Below are 17614 nucleotides of genomic sequence, written 5' to 3'. Positions count from 1 at the left end.
GGCTGGGTTTTGGTTGGTTTTTTTAACAAAAAAACAACCCTCACAACTGCTGGAAAGTGAGAAAAGCACTTCCTTTGATGCCCAATTTTGTCAAAATCACTTGGGAGTGAGTCTATCACTAGTGGTGAGCAGCCTAGGAAGGTATGAATTAGCTTGATGCCAGGTAGGGTCTGGGAAAAAGCCATATAAGACAAAAATTAAATTAAAATCACTGGAAGTAGGAACCTAAATTGTTCTTTAAATTATTTGTCCCCATCACTGTGTTGCAGGAGCATGTATGAAAAGTAACATTCTCTTTTTATCCCTCCAGCTGGGAGAAAAGCACTCCATATGTGGGCATGGAGTGCTAAATGAGAAGTCCTGCGGGTGCTATGGCTGGGAGCCAGATGTACCCAAAGCCCTAGATGCTTATGTGTAGGAACATGCACTCATGAGCTCTCTACATCACATGCAGACACCTAAATTCAAGTGTCTTAGTCTCAAGATGACTCTCATCTGATGTTTCACGTTTAAAGAATTACTAATTTTTCAAACAGTTCTGCTGCCTGTAAAAGAAACTTGAATTTGTGTTTTCTTCTTCCCCAAGAAAAAACCTGAAACAATTCCTCACGGACATTTGCATATTTCCAGAAACCTGTTCAGTATATGTCAGTTCTGTTCAGCATTTTCCATATCCATGCCCTATGTATTTCCAACATGATATGCCCTTTGTTTATCCTAGTATTGCATGGCCCACTCGGACATTTGGGGAAATAGAAGATGGTTGGAAATGAGGAGTCCATGTGTCTAGTTGTTATCTGTGCTGTTGCAGTATTTGTAGTCAGTGCTTCAGTCTTTCCTTGCTTGTGCATTTCTATGTGTTTGACCTTGAGGAAGTCACTAAGAGCCCCTCTGTGCCTCTGTTCCCCAATTGTCCAGTGTCAGCATTGCTCCCTGTCTGCATTGGCAGCCCATTTTTTTATTAAACCTCCTTTTATTTTTTTCTGGTTAAGGAATTTCTTATTGTTTCCTGAGAGATTGTGCTAGTATTATCCAGGAAAAAAAAATAAAGTGATGTGTATCCATTATCACTTTGATGGTTTCAGCAGCCTCTTGGCAAACCTGGTTTCAGGGAAAGAGCAATTTGGTTTTTTGTGGCTTGGAGTGAAGTTTAACCTGTGGAGAGTGCTTATGGGAGATGGGGGTGGTTTTCTGGGATTGTTTTTCCTCCCTTTGTCAAGTTGTGTACTGTGCAGGGTGCACTTTCTCCCAGGATGAGTTGACAAATAAAATACTCTGTCTAAAGCAATCTTGATGTATCCAAACCTCTCTCCGAGTGAGGCCAAGCACTTTGGCAGCTCCTTTTTGCAGTGAGGTTCTCCAGAGCTGACAGCCGAGGCGCTGCTGAATGGGCCAGCACAGGGCTGGTGCTGATTAATGATGCAAGCACAGCTCCGAGGAGCAATGCCTGAGCAAACAGGGGTGATGTCAGCCCTAGCAACAGATGGCAGAGCCCTCTCTCCCGTGCTCTGCGGGCTGCTCCAGTACTCGGAGCTGGTGAATAAGGAACAATGAGGGTAGCGCAGGGTTAACCGCCACTTCTGTCAGCGTTTTTGTGCTGGCTTCGCTATTTCACAGCAAAATGCCACTGGGTGAATTGATTATTTTTTGTTGTTTTGCTGTCCAGACGTGAGAGAAAAGTGGCCACAAGCAACTTTTAGCTCTTGGGGCCGCCTGGTAAAAGGGGCACAATAAACATCCTTCCTGCAAATGTGGAAAAAAGCAATTGAAGGTGGAGCTGTTTTATAGAGGTTTCTGATGCTGTTGCAGATTGTTATGGGTCAGTCGCTATTTCTAACACTAACCTCAGCTGCTCAGGGTGGCTGGAAATGCCCGTGTTAATTACCATCAGGCTGAGGTCTTGTCTGTAGACACAAGTTGTATTGCTTTAACTACACTGGTATCATTAAAGCAGTACAAATACCCTGAAGTGAATGCAGTTACAGCGGTATAAATGAGCTTGTTTATCTCATAATCTATGCTAGTATAAAGCACCTTTATACCCGTGTAATTGCACTCACTGGGGGTTGTGCCAGTGTAAATGTTTTGGTACGAAAATCAATAACTGGCATACTTGGAGGCTGTCTGGGGTCTGGCAGGCTGGAAGTGCTGTGCTGCAGCAGCTTCCATACTGAATGCTCAGCTATTTTTGTTTTTAATCTATCATTCTTGTCTTGACCTAGAAATAAAAATTTAATGGAAAGTTGAATTTATGGTGGCGGCAGAAATAGGGGTCGCAGGTGCTGCCTTCCCTCCTTGAACTGCAGTGGCTGGAGGATGATGGAACCATCTGAGCCACGGGATGGGAGAGGTCCCTTCCTGCACAGAGACAGGGAAACAGCCAGCCAGCAGGCCCTCCCGGAGAAATATCAATGATGGGAAAGAGAGTGATGTAGCTTAAAATAAGAGGTGGAGAGCTGCTTCCCTTCTTTCTGGGACTGCTCTAATTCATGCCATAAAACCACACTGACAGCCCCAAATCCAGTTTGCCTCCCTCATCTGCCTCATAGGGTTTTTATTTTAGGGCTTAGAGGCTGTGACTCTCCCTACCAAACTGTAGTGATCTGCACCATCTGTGAACTGCCTTTATAGTGACTGGGGAGAGAGAGAGAGACACTTCTAAACTACGTTTTATCTCCTCTTAGCTTGGATATCTAAAAAAACCCATATAAATCATGCTTAAGATGTGCCTGCTTCTCTGCTTTGACTGTACAAAGATGTTTGTCAGCTGGGTAGGATGCAAGTGCAGTGGGTCTTACCTGTCCTGGTTAACCAGGGGCCAGTTCTGCTCCATGGCACCTGTGCTGGCCCTTGGCTTTAAGAGAGGTTTTGGTGATGTGGCTGAAGAAATATTACTGACTCTTGGAAAAATCCATGTACTAAAATTGCTTTTACTCTCACTTTTTTGTGCCTCTGTCCTCTAACTGACAAAGCAAAATTATTTTGGGGCATTGGGTGTCTTAGTGAACTTTTAATGGACTGTTTGCTCATTTCACTTTTTAATGAACTTTTGTTGATTATGTTGCTACTTCACACTGTGGCTACCTTGATTCATTTCTGTCTGCTCATACAAGCAATTCTTCTGGAAGAGAAAAGGCCGTTGTAGCTCTCTGTGCACTCCTGGTTTTGAACCACCATCACCACTCTTCAAAGTAGCCACCAGGATTGCCCAGGTCCTCAGCAGCACACTCAGTCGCTGTTACCAGATATCATGGCCCTTTTGAAAATAGCAGGATTTTGTTTGTGGGATTGGATCTGTGGCTCTCCCGACTCTAATGTAGCCCCATCCCAGCTGCCAAGCAGCCTCCAGTCTGTTCCCAACTCCTGCGTGTCTCCATGGTTCCCCACACAGTGGCTGTTAGCTCAGTGTGCCTCAATAGATAAAGGGTAGATACTGTTTAGAAGCTACCTGGTAGCGATTTCCTCCATCTTAAATGTTTTAAAAACCTAACCCATTTACCTTTTACTTCTGAGTGTTTTAGTTTCATCAAACACTACTTACAGCAGTTACAACCTGATCCTTTTGGATCCTACAGGACCAGTTTCTAGATTTAGGGCTGTGCTGTTGCTGTAAAAACAATACTGCAACTAAAAAGAATAGTTTGGGTGAGTGAGGAGGCCTAATTGATTCATCAAGGGTTATACAGCACAAACACTTCAAAGCATCGTCACAGGATCCTGCTGTGAAATGCCACTCAGCCTCCTGCCACAAGAAGCCCAAGGAGCAAATGCTTTGCATGTTCTAAGGAACTACTGAGTCTTAAAAACCCCAAAACTAATAGTTTTTCCTTGCACAGAGACTCTATGTCAAGTACTTGTGCTTTATTTTTACCTGTATTTACCCATTTTTTATCTCAAGAATGACTCTCAAAATTGCTCAGATTCTTAAAACATGAACCTGAGAGACTGAAGTGTTTTCAGTGTTCTTCTGCTGTGCCCAGCACCAGTCTTCAACACACAGTTTAATAGCTAAGATTCCTTATCTGTAAAATAGGAGAAATCTGTTTAACCTGAGAAGGGGCTGACCTCATACCTCACACAAGCTTTTGGTGCTGAATTCGTTGACAATTATAGGGTACAATGTAATCTTTGTGTGCTAGATGTTGTTAAAGAACATGATGTTAAGGTTCTTAGATTTGTCTGAAGTTTATTTTTTTTTAATTATTTTTAAGTGCATGTTGAAAACTATCGAGTCACTGAGGAATGAAGTTTTATTTCCAGCTCGTTAAAACATACTGAAAACTATGGAAAACAGGTAACTTAGTGTTGTTTTGAGTCCCATGTTTGAGGCAGTTTTATTCCCTTCAGTACTGAATAAAATGTAACTGATCTGTAAATCAACCCTTTGATGCAGTAAAACTGCCAGAAACCAAAACTGATCTGGCTCAAATGATAGACACTTACTCTGGCTGACAACTTATACATTTAATTGGAAGCTACAGCTTTTGAAATGAATTGGACGGAGTGAAATCATCACAGTCTCAGATGTAGACAATGACAGAAGCCAGTATGTTCAGTTCTCTTCACTGAGGCTTGTAACACAGAAAAAGCTGATGATCTTACTAGATTGCGATTGAAGATATTTGCCCTTCACTGAATAATGAGCTTGCAATCACATTTTGCTGAAACAGGTTCTTTGAACAAATGAAACTTAAATCAGAAGGAAGTTAAATCTCATTTCTTCTCTTCGATCAAAACCTTCATGCTTGAGCGCCTCGTAGAGAGGAACATTAGGCTCACATTTCTGTAATCTTATTTGTTATTCAAGATTTGCTCCTGATAGCTTAAACTACTGGGAAAACAAAAACAAAAACAAAAACAAAAACAAACCAAACCCACACCCATACAGCCTTAAAAATGGAAAATCGATTCATTTCCACCACTTTGCAAAGCCTTTCATTATAAAGGGAGAGCAAAGCAAGTAGAAAAGAACTGCATGCATCCAAAGTCACCAAATCTTTTCACTTGTTCCCAGGGCTCGGACAACAATGCCACTATGAAAATAGCACCGAGGAGGAAGAGCATGCTGGGTAATGAGATGCAAATGAGCACACCAAGCATCCCACTCTGCCTCGGAGCCTTTGTATCCCATAGTGCAATAACAACCAGCTTTTGAGTCATGATAGGTTAGCACAGAATAGGTTTCACAATGGGTGTATGTATTATCCTTATGGTTCTCCTCAGCTTGTGGTCAGCAGGATAGTTAAACATGGCATCCATTTCAGTGAGAAGCTGCCTAGATTAAAACTAGCTGAAACAAGAGTGTCACAATTAATTGTAACAAAACTCAGTGTGAGACCTTGTGAAGGGAGAAGGACATTTTATTTTATTTAACTTGATCTGGAACTTGTTTTTTCTTACACTGTCATACTGTGCACACCAAGGCACATGTATCCAAGTGCTGTGGCCAAGATGACTCTCGTGGGAAACTGAAGTCCTCTCTCTGTCTCTTGGGTTCTTCTTCACTGGCAAGGAACAGAACAAGTTGGGGTTTTTTTGAACAGGTCTCCTAAACATTCAGGAATTAACAGTTACCTTTGCATTGCAAATTTCTTTATTTCTGTTTCTGTAACTCATTGCTGACTGTCTCATCTTGGATCTCTTTAAGGCCATCATCTGTCCTTTTCTTACCATGATAGTATAGGTGATGTGCTTTGTGCCCTCCTTCTGTTACCAAACCAGAGATCTCATGCTGTGACAGGTCAATGCTGGGACCTTATCAGAGCTGTGTGCCCAGATGTAAACAGTATGTTCCCCAGATGTCTCCTTGGCTTAGCAGTATAGACCATTCCTTTAAACCTGACTGTAGTTTCTTTGAGTGCTTTCACACATACACGTTTCCATTCCTGTTTCATCCATATCCATCATATTTTTAAAAGGGACCTGTGCAAGGGGGAGGCATCTAAGAAGACTTGGATTTACGCAGAGGACTAAGCTGTTTCACAAGGCTGGGGCACTGGGCTGGCTTCACAGTGAAAAGCAGCTACTGTTCCTGTTCTAGTTTTGCTGTGCATTTTTGCTGTTTATTATGTGCTGAGCCAATGATGTGGGGGCCACATCTAATACTGTATTTTACCTTTTGGTAACAGTTTATAAATCCATGCTCAGAGAAGCAAAAAAAGGGCAAATTTTAGAAAATGCTTAGTGCTGTTGTAGCTGAGCCTTATGATATTGTTAGTTAATAATATCTTACAGAAATAACTTTCTTCCTTCTAGGTCACAATGCACTTTACAAAGAAACATATCCATTATCCCAGTTTTATGGGAGGGCAAACTGAAGCACAGAGACAGAAAATGTGCCATATAGGGTTACAGACCAAGACAGAGGGTGAGCAGGAAATCTAACAGAGGTGTCTCAGTATGGTTTCTCAGGCAGGAGACGACCGTGGGAAGGGCAGCAGATCTTGACAGTGCTGAGTGCGAGTTGCATGTCATGAAAGAGGGCCATATATCTTCTCTGTGAAGCTTCTTTCCCCAGCTCTGTGTTCTGCCTCCAAATCAGCAAGATCACCTTGCCAATGAATCATTTTCTTATTAGAGATGAAGATGAGATTGACTTGACCTGGGGAATCTGCAGGGAGCACAAGGCACCACTCTTCCAGCACTGTGGCTTTACTGAGCTGGAGACAATTGATGGTCATGAGAAATCAGCACCTTTTGGTTCTTAACACATTTGGGGAAAAAGCTGGTGTTATTTTTCCATTGTCAAGAACAGTGCTTGGTTGAGGGAAAAATGCAAAATCACTTCTCTTTAAAAGGTAACGAGGATGTGTAGATTAGGGGGAGAAACTGACAGCTGTGCCCTGCCCACCCTCCACACCTCCTCCACAACTGAGAAGGGAAAATACCAGGAATTCATCATGCTGTGGCCTATCTTATACAAAGCATACATTGGAGACTTTTTTATTATTCTTTTTTCCTTCTTTTGTCATAATATGCCAGAGAAAGAGATCGAACAAGAATTCATGATGTATCCACACCCAAGGTGCAGAATATTTGCATAGACCCTTTCCACTGAAAGTGATACCACCACCCCTGCCACAGATATTATATAAGTCTTCATTCCTGCAAACAGTGAAATTAATTAGCATAAATTATATCCAGAGTCTAGTTAGGATCAGTCGTTGCTTTTGCAGAATTACAAGGCCTTTGTGCACAAAAAAATTAAAGAAAATTGTTTAATGATGATGTGTGCTGGTTACTAAGCTAGCCACCAGTTAGAGATATTTATAGCTATTCCTGCCACTAATAATGATATGCTAATTATAACCCAAATAGAATTCTGTAATTTCTCCCTGAAAATGGAAGCAATGCAGGGAGATGTTAAAATCTGTGCTGAGGCATCGTATTAGCAATTAGGTTTTTAGGTGGCACTGCACTTCTGAAGAGAAGAAAGCAAAAGAAGATGGGAGTGCTGTTTCTATTCTTACATATTTGTTTGAGCCTAAATAAAGGATTTAAACTTGAAAACGTTCTTATCCTACAAAGCATTCTCTGTGAAGTGTTTTAGAAGCACTAAGCCTGTGTGGGAGAGTCCCTCAAGGGCATTTGCTCAGTTGTTCCAGAGCATCACAGCCCCAAGAGATGACTCAGGCAACGATGAAGCGCCGAGAAATTGCTCATCAGTTGTGCTACAGAGGCCAGAGCAGCTTGGGCACATTGAATATTACCATTTAAATATTGCAGCTGTGGACTGCAGACTGTGTCTGCAATCTTAAGGGTAGGTCCTGAGGGATTATTTTAGAGGGCAAGCATTTTGGGTTGCACTTTGAGTTTCATCCCACATGAGTTTTCAAGGAGCACATCACTGAGATGCCTGAAGCTATTTCCAGTCCAAAGTGACCACAGTCAGGTGGTGACTGTGGTTTGGTACGGCAACCTTTGCAGACATTATCCTGCTGTCCAAAGCAAATTTGGATTTGGTTTCTTCCTGGCCAAACATACCTCACTGCTATCACTCTTATACCAAGTAAGAATAACTATGATAATTTCTGCTCCAGAAATGTGGAAGAATTGGCACTTTAAATGCAACTCCTGTAACAAGTAACTACTGAGGGGTATTATAAAATCTGAGATTTAAGCCATGCAGCTCAGAGATAACAAATAAAATTTCAGCAGCAAAGAGCAGGAAGACAGGGTGAAGAAATAAGCCTTGCAGTCACAGAACTATTTGTCTGACCTCTGTCAACTGCAAGGCTTTCAAACATATTTTGAAGGACAGAATAATTAAAAACATGAAAATAAATAGAAAGCAGGATAACAGTGGTCATGGGTTTATTAGAAGTAAATTGTATCAGCCTATCTTGATGTCATGGACAAGATAAATGATGTTCTAAGAAATACTTTGTATGTCATCTACGTGGACTTCAGTAATGCATTTGATACAGTTGCACTGCAGAATTTATGAGGCACGAGGACTTGGAGATTAATTGTTGACTTGATACTGCATATGGGACTGGCTAAAGAGGAAATAAAAATGATGAGTCTTGAATAAGGAATTTGCATGCTGAAGGGCATACATTAACAGATTATGTCAAGTATTGGCTAGACAAATGATCTTATATGGTGGTTTCTTCAGTGGTGCTGGCATCAAGAGAGGCAGTTTGCTCTCATCCAGAGTTGGAAGGCATCATCCAAACCGTAGGGTTTGGGGAAAAGGAAAAAAAAAACAGAAGAAAGGATCTCTAGGAGTTTGAAGAGTAGAAATTCATTAATGAAGTAAACTAAACAGTGTATTTGAGGATTAGTACTAGATTGCTGCTCCCTGCTAGATGCATCCACAGGAATCAGTAGTTAGACTGCTTTAGTGTGGCTGTATAGACGTTATCTGGAGCACAGTGTTCTCCATCCATCAGGCTTAGGAGGAAGGAAGGCTGGAACTGTAATGCAGGGAAGGTAATTGCAAATTCATTAGATGAGAGGGAGCCAATACAGCTTGTCTTGTTTAGTTGACCAAAATGAAGGTGCAAATTGTTCATAAATGCAGTCTGGAAACCAGGATATTCAACAGTCGTGTTCGCAAATAACCTTCCAGGAGAAATATACAGAACAGAAAACCTGGGCACTCCACAAGTGAAGAACATTTAGAAAAGTGTAGTGGCTTTGCCTGCAGTTCCTGAGGTCTGCACTGGCTGAGTTTTAAAGAATGAAAGGGAGTCCCTCTAGAGTCCCCTGTTTTACAGGCAGAACAGACTGGCACACCATATTGTCACTTTAAACATATTCTAGGAACAAAAAAAGCCAGGATCTGCCTTTAAAGGAAAGTGTAATCCAAAATCTTCATTGAAGTGAATGTTTGCTGTGCATTTTGTTCAGAGTTTTGATATTTTCAGCAATAAGCTGACGGAACTCTTTAACGAGAGACAGAAGGGACAATGAAAGAAGAACAAAAAGATTTTGCTTCAGCTTCTCCTGTTTTTTTTTTTCCCAGACGTAACCATGCATTAGAAAATGTAACTGTTTTTAAAAAGCAATCATTTTTTATACCTAGCTTGTTTCAAAAAGGTCGTTCCACTCTCATTGTCACCTCAGGAAAAACAATAAAGCAGCAGTCCTCCACGTAATTGCACAGGCTCGCCTGGTGGGTTCTCTTTCTTGTTCAATGAAGTATCATTCATTTAGATCAGAATACAGTCTTTCTAAATTAGAGGTTTACATGTGTAATTATATAAAATGATATGTTTGTTTACATCTCCAAGTAAAATGTACGTCGTTTTCTGTCATTTATCTTTGAAATTCAATTTTGCTTTGTCGATCCCTAATTTATTGCAGGAGATGAATGTGCTGTTAGAGTGTTTACAATGCCTCTCGCTGCCTGTGGATAATAGAATTACCCTGGTTATTGCTATTCATTTCGACATTTCTATGGTTAGAAATACGCGATAGTTTTACATTCCTGAATATATAGTGCAAATCCTAATGCTATTTATTGTGGCTCCCTTTTTTTTTTATCCATCTAAAGACTTAAATTTACTTTCAAAGAATAGTGGGACATTCGACAGCTGATGGCTGTATTTCTCAGCAGCTGCGTACTCTCTTCTGTGTTCATAAATGCGTGGAGAGGCTGTGTTCATACCTTTGTGTGTAATGTTAATAAATATTTTCGATTTCTAGTAAACCCGAAAACTCCCATATGAATTTCTCCCGATTCAGCCCTGGGGCTTTGGTGAATGAGCAGTATGTATAACCAGTCACTGAATTTATGGAACATTTTTGGAAAAACAGTGTTTGTTTTACTTATTCCTTTTGTCTGTTTAACTGGTTGGGTTAAAAGGCCTTTATTTCCAGCAAGCAGTCCCAAGGCATTATTTTTCCAAGCAGAACTTTCAAGGCTAACTCTACAGAATGTTTCCTTTGATATCTTCTTGAGGTTTTCTTTCTGTATCCCTGTTCCTTACAGTATTTGAAAAAGGCAGACTGGGAAGCACATCCACTTTGGACTGTAACAGGATAGGAGCAGTGCTGCAGGATGCTCAGAGCATCTCACAGGGCACAAGAACTCAGTGAAGAAAGGTGTCTAATTTCATATTCTTCTTTTCATTTCAAAATTGTTCTCTTTGAAGATGAGGATCAATATCTGAATGAGGAGAAGGTTTCCCTCATCACCTAGGGTCTGGAAATCTTTCAGATGAGGAAGATTTCCTTTCGGCTAATCCATCCAGACCATCTCTGTGTGTGTGTGCACGGGACATGTGTGGCCCTGTGCTGCCTGGGAGTCCCAGGCAAAGATCCCGACTGCACTGTGAGTGGGAATGGTGTAAAGCATGTACTGCTATGACTTGGAGCCAGGCAGCACGTCCTGAGGTTGTGTTTAAACCCTGCATAATAACCTGAAGTCCCTTGTTACGCTTCCAACCCATCCATCCCCCACTTGCATTTTCTTAATAAAATGTTTTTTATGGATATGCGGAGCAGGGGAAAAAAATTAATAATGGACAGTAAAACGTGCAGTAGATTGTATCCTATTAATCTTTTGCCAGGGAAGGGGATGACGTTGCTTTCTGTCTCAGCTTCATATCTCTATGAAGACACTCAGCCTTCAGCTTAAAACAAAAAAAAATTTATTTGGCTTCTTTTACTTTAGCCTGCTTGTTACCTGTCTTACACTTTTTTCATATTTCACCTAAACAAAGTTTGAGAATGAGAAATCAATAAAGGAGTACTTCAGAATTTCTTTAAAAAAAAAAAAAATTCTTTATACTATAAAATTTGCAGCACTTCCAGAGATAGCAGTAAAATATGCAGTCTCTCCATACCAGATTCTGTTATCTTTTATGCAGTACTTCAGGAAACAGCTCAGGTAAGGTTATCCATCCACAGGTTGAATGAAAATAATTTAATTTCATAAGGAGAAGGCTATTGAACTCTACTTGGCTTCACAGCCATATTAGGGAAATTCAATCTGTGTCCCAAAATAGCCTGTGGAAACCTAATTTTTGGTCCCTAAGTGCTGTAGTACTGAAATATGTGAATTTCTTCTAAGCCAAGGGTCAGTTTAGTTACTATCGCACCTACAGCCGTGGGCTGTTCTGGATGTGTAGAGAATAAGCATCAGAAGAAGCAAACCCAGAGCAGTTTTTCCCTCTGTGTAATACTGTTCAAGCTCTCCAGTGCTTCAAGATTTCCTCTGCCATAGCCTTTGCACTTAACAGCCCCTTACGAATTTTTCTTCTGTGGCCAAGTCCACAGAAGAAATTTGAATTAATGAATTAATTTGTTTCCAACAAAACCACTTCAAATAACGCATATATATGGAAAGAATGAACATCAGTAAACCTTAGACTAAATATACCTCTCTAAATATGTGCATTTTAGGATAACTTTTAATATTCAGTTTATGGGGTAGATGCAAAATGTCACACACATGCATATCCATAATCTAATATTTGACTGTACATGCACTATATATGTATTTGTATAGCACTGTCTGTCTACTTCAGCACACACAGGCACGCAGGGGTTTTATTTCTGTGAGCACCCTTCTGTGAAACGAGAGCTAACTGAAGGCAGAGCATGGATTAAATCCTTCACTTTGATCATCATCAAATTCTACAAAAAAACAATCTAAAAAATTATAAAGCATTAGTCATGCTGTTGAGTTTGTAACTATTCCTGATTTTATGTCATGTTCAGTGATCCAGACACACACGTGTATTCATCCACACACATGCCTGGCATTACTCCTATGACATTAGACCTATCACTGTTTGCTATTAAGTTACATTTCTTCATTTGCACTCCAGTAACTTCAGGCTTCACTAATTGCAAGTGCAAGGTAACTCAGGTGGGTTTTGATTTGTTTCTGATGGCCTTTTCCTTTCTTCAGCACATTGCAATGTGCTAAAAGCATTATCCTAAGCATCAATGCTAAGTGTTGCTCAAATGTCTCAATCACACATCTGACCCCTTTTAACTGGTGATTTGTTTGCAAGGTGATGCATTGGCTGAAGATTGTATAGGCTGATGTATTGACTAAATTGTCAGGATTTTTGTGTTGGTCCTGTTCTTTCTTCTGTGTCACTAAGACTGCATCTGAGCACTAAGGCAGATCTGCCTTGTTCCCCGCCCTACATCTCTGCTTGTTCCATCCACATTATAAAGTGATGAGATGAAAAACATTGCCATTTCTTCTCCATCTACATGCTGAATTTCCTTTTACAGAGGAATGATTTGGGAGACAGCGATGATCTTATCCAGTGTACAGTGAGGTTTTGGAGGGGTGTTGCCATGTCGGTGTCAGCTGGGACTTGTGACTATGTCCTGCAGTATTATGGGACATGTTGTGTAGAGTGAACTTGTTCACCTTCCAGCATTTCCAAACTCTGTAACAGGAGTAGAACAATAATTGTTTATTTGTTAAGATGGGAAAAACACTCCAACAGCAAAAGTGACAGGTATCATAGAAAAGCATGGTGTGTAAGACCTCCAAGGTTTTATATAGCAAATTATCTCCAAGCTGAAATACTGGGTCAAGCAATGTTTTGGAGTTTAACAAAACAACTTGTTTATATGGTCTGAGGACTGCATGTGCCAGGATGAAGAGAGAGATGTTTTAACTCACAAAGTCAAAGCAAAGTATGAAATTCTGTGAGGAGAGTGACATAACTTCGTTTGTTATTGGATGGTTTTACTGTAAATAACTTCTATATTGAATACAGTATTCCTCTTCACTTTTGTGGATGTTCTTAAAGATCACAGTTATAAATATCTACTGCCCTTTGCAAGACCATGATGTTTCCCTGGAAATTTGAGAAAAACCATTTGAGAGGTGTGCAAGAACTTCTGCAACTTGTTAGTGGGTTTGACTTTTTTTGGATAAATGCATGCTGTATTTCCAAGCTGGCTTTGGAGAGTTGTCCATATGGCTGTGTCTGTAAGGGCTGCAACACATACTGAAGATAGGAAAAAAGGGAAGGGTCATTTCTTATCATTGTCCCCTTGTGACTTTCTATCATAACTAGGAGTGCAGCCTAACATAATTTCCTTGGGTTTATTTTTCTCTGTGAGTTGCTTTCTGTAGATAATGCCTTTACACCATAGCAGAGTGTGACAATTCAATACAGTTAGATAAGAACTAAAACTGAGATATGGTCTCTTGTACAAAGTCAAGTTTCTCTCGGTTGCCCCAATGTCTTGAAACTGAAGTTTTACATTCTGCTAAATATTACTATTATTATGTATCTGTGGCATGGAGTAGTGAATACAGGAGGAAGAAACACAGTAGGGTTTTCATAAAACTCAGGAAATTAATTTCTTTGAGACTGGGCTGGTAAAGCTGTGGGTAGCGTTCAACATAACTGTTGTACTTATTTTTTCAGTTTTGATGACTACTCTTCATAATTTCTTGAAATACAGTTTTGTAATGTGAAACAACCAGATTCATATCCATGGCAATACATTAAAATAATTAAATAAATATTAATACCATGTAATTAAGACCTGTTTTTATGTGTAGTCATATTTTGAGCTGTAGTGTTGGACAGCATGATCTGTCCCTGACTTCAGGAATGTGTGAGAACAGAGAACAGGAGAGGAAACTAAAGGCCTCATAACTGCACACACATAGGAGCAGTTATTCCTACACATTAATTGAACAGCCTGATGAAACTGCCCAGAATGGGCGTTGTATGTAGAGCTGTCTTAAAGCAAAAACAAGCAGTTGTGATGGTTCACAATCAACAATACTTCACGATCAGGTCTGCAGAACTGATGGTGATGGTCTGCTCCCTGCCCTTAGGATTGGCTGTGGAATCTGAGTGATAAATCTTCTGAGATCTGCTACATTTAAAATACAGGCAGTTCTGTTGTAGAGACTTGCTATGTATTCATATACCTCTTTTAGAAGAAAATTCAGGTCTGAAGGCACTCTGACAATTATTGCAGTCAAAAAGGCTCTACATTAAATAAAGGGAAACAAAAAGCCTCCTTTGTGGTAACAGTAGTTTTGTGAGAACAGCAGCAGTAGTAGTTTTAGTTTTACCAATGAAAGACAAGTACTATTCATTCTAAGAGTTCATGATACTCAGTTGCAAATGTTAGCTCTTGGTCTTAAAAAAGAATGTGAATTTCTCTGCCTGAAGAAGTTGATGAGGACAGAGACTTTCTATAATTTACAGCTAGAGATCTCTTGTTTGAGAGGACAGTAGGTAGAGTTCACAATGGCACATTAGGAATGAAGTGGAAGATTCTGTAAAACTTAGGATATTCCTTACTGTGATTAGGTTGTGCTTGATAAATATCCGTAGCGACTATGCATGTGATGAATGGGGATCTTTCAAATTTGAAATCTTTCCTTTATCAATTTAGTGGGGCTGAACTTCTTTCATAATTAGGAATTTCTTGCCTGTATCTTTTTGTTCTTTTTAGACATGGGGAGATCTTGTGTGAATGACACCAGTTTATCATCTGTGCTGTCATTTCTGTTTAAACTCATGCAGTGAGTAGATAGATGTCTCCCATATGGTGTAACAGTTTTGAATACTTACAACTGCTTGATGCAGGCAATACCAGTTTTGTTTTTTCAGCTTTTTCCCAGCACCAGGTTATTCCATGTAATTGTAATGATGCACTCTAATTTCTGTGACCTCCCCTTGGGTGTCACTTCTGTGGTCTGATACATCTTGTAATGAGTCTGGAATCCTGGAAGCAGAGTCCACTTCCCTTTGTTCGTTTCATCGCATTACTTCAAGTAATATTTCTCCCCTTTTCACCAAAATAGGTGAAGAGATTCCTCCAAGGAGAAGGTGATAGCATATGAGGAGCTGTAGCTGTAGAAGCCTTCTGGGACTAGAAGTCTTATGTAGATGTAAGATGTTGCTGATAGGTTTTTTTAAGAATTCAGGGTCATCATGGATTTTTGTTTAGATGCTTGGCTAGTCTGATGAATTCAATAGGTAGAATAGTTCATCCAGGGAGAATTTATTTTCTTGTTTCCCTTGGTAATCTTAAAGGTGACAAATTCTTGAGAACAACTTGGCCCGTGGACATCGTCTCCAAAATCAGCTTTATCTCTAGGAAAAGTTGGTCTGTCAAAAAAACAAGCACATGATGCATTTTCCTATCCAAAGAAATGTTTTGTATGAGGGAAACTCCAAATCTGCCCTTTAAATCTCTAGTAAGAACAAAATAAAAAACTAAGCTATGTTCCTAGAAGATATGCATCATTTTTCTTGAGGGAACTTTGGAAGTGTTTCCTTTTCTTTTCCTTGGTATAAATCTCACAGGAGTTTAATCATTCATGAAAGTACATTGCTTAAAATAAAAGATATCTTGATCATCCTCATGCAAAAGAGTACATTATTTTAAAGACTCAATTTGAGCATGGAACAAATTGATGAAATTGTAGTACAAAACCTTTAATGCATTAGAATGATTACATTTGGAAATCATTATGTATACAAGTAGTTATTACAGAAATAACCTTCTTTGTCAAGTATTCTTGGCGTGGAAATAATCAGCATCCTATCCCATTAATTGTTTGAGAACTCTGAAATCTTTAATGAGGTTTTTTATGGAAGAATTTCAGTCAAATGCAAATGATTCATTGAAACTCTTAATCATAAGACAAATAGCGATTCTTCAGTGAATTTTTTTCATTCACTGTAATAAATGTAGCATGTTAACTGTAGACACACAGTTAACTGTTTCTCAGTTACTTTTCTCACAGCATTTTTCTTTAAAGATTCATTGCTGGTCAGAAAGTGATAATGGTTGGACTGAGAAATAAAATGCTTGACAGATGTCAAGAAATCTGTGTCTGATATAGCTTCAAGTAGATTTTTTCCCTTTGAGTGTTTTAAAAATTCATTTGTATTCAGGTTGATAAAGATACATATTTTTCAATGGGTATTCACAATCAAATATCATCCTTTTTTCACAGGTCTGATTACCACAACGTCAAGAAAATTGGATCGGGAGCAGCAAGCAGAACATTTTTTAGAGGTATGTTTAAGTGGAAATATATGTTAAGAGGTTAGCTGATTTTTGTAGTTTAAAATCACTTCTTCCTGTTCCAGGAGAGTGGTATTCTCCCTTCTCTTCATTTATAACAGTCTCACACAAAGCTGGGAATTGCCTGTTTATACAGAAGAAATAAAACATTTTTTAATTCTCAAGAGCAGGAAAAAGCTGAACAAAAATTGAACAGGTTTTTTCCACCTCTAATCTACTTCAGTTAAGTCTTTTATTGTAGCTCTTAAATTTTGTTCGTGACAGAAAGTTAGAAAATCCAGAGCAAAATGTTTTTTAAAGAGCAGGCGGAATGACCCCAACCCTGCCAGGATTTTTAGTCTCTCAGGTTAAACAGGTTTAAAGTTTTGCATCTTGGATCTAATATGCAAACTGATAATTTGTATGAAAGCAAACTTTGACCTTTTCACGTTCACTGCATTATCAGAATCAATGATTTTTTTTTTAGCTTTTGCTTGTTGGGACTATTAACAACAATTTTCAAGTTAAAAATAGCCTTTTACAAAAGAGTATCTAAACCATTCCCTTGGCCCTTGTGATGAATGTTTCGCTTTATAAGTAGCTCACGTGTGTCGGATATGCAGTGATACATTTGTAAACTACTGGTTTTGCCACATGTGTTTTCTTTAACATTGCTGTACACCATGCTGTGGTTTTTTTTTTTCCTTTGGGTAAAAGTTTCTTGTCTCTGTTCTTTTGTCTGTTTGTGGAGTAAGGAATTCTTGATTCCCATTGGTACTAGTAAAAAGAATCATATTGTTCCACATAATCAATCATCCCTACTATGTATTTTAGGAAATTCTCTCCAAATCCATACAAGCTAAAAACATCTGGACACAACAATTCCTAATGCAATCACTGTCTGACAGCAAAATGTAGTAAAATATATATTTGCATATATTTGCATATATTTTCATTAGGTTTTTTATTTGCTAGAAATCCCAAATTATTTTGATTAGTGCAGAACACAGGAGAGAAGGGTTGATTATTACTGTGCAAGTTTGAATTGGGGTTTTTTTCTTGATAATTCACTGTAGATTCTTATACATTCCATGTCATAAATAAATGGAGGGAAATACAAGGATTTTTCCCTTTTTAGGATTTTGAG

At 39.2% G+C, this 17614-nt stretch overlaps 1 protein-coding gene across 10 annotated transcripts in view; it reads left to right on the top strand.

The window, feature by feature from the left end:
• The window catches only part of FAT3 (FAT atypical cadherin 3), a 398052-nt gene that overhangs the window by 244917 nt on the left and 135521 nt on the right, over positions 1 to 17614 (top strand). For all 10 annotated transcript variants that reach the window (XM_042024007.1, XM_042024009.1, XM_042024004.1 and 7 more), the window contains exon 4: positions 16418 to 16479. In XM_042024007.1, the coding sequence (XP_041879941.1) occupies positions 16418 to 16479 (62 nt within the window). The remainder of the gene's footprint in view (positions 1 to 16417; positions 16480 to 17614) is intronic.

Source organism: Corvus kubaryi, unplaced genomic scaffold (assembly GCF_017639235.1).
Source record: "Corvus kubaryi isolate FWS band 111438036 unplaced genomic scaffold, C.kubaryi_AGA036_p1.0 37260, whole genome shotgun sequence".
Taxonomy (NCBI): Eukaryota; Metazoa; Chordata; class Aves; order Passeriformes; family Corvidae; genus Corvus; species Corvus kubaryi.
Note: the sequence above shows the minus strand (reverse complement) of the source record. Positions and strands in the feature narration are given on the sequence as shown.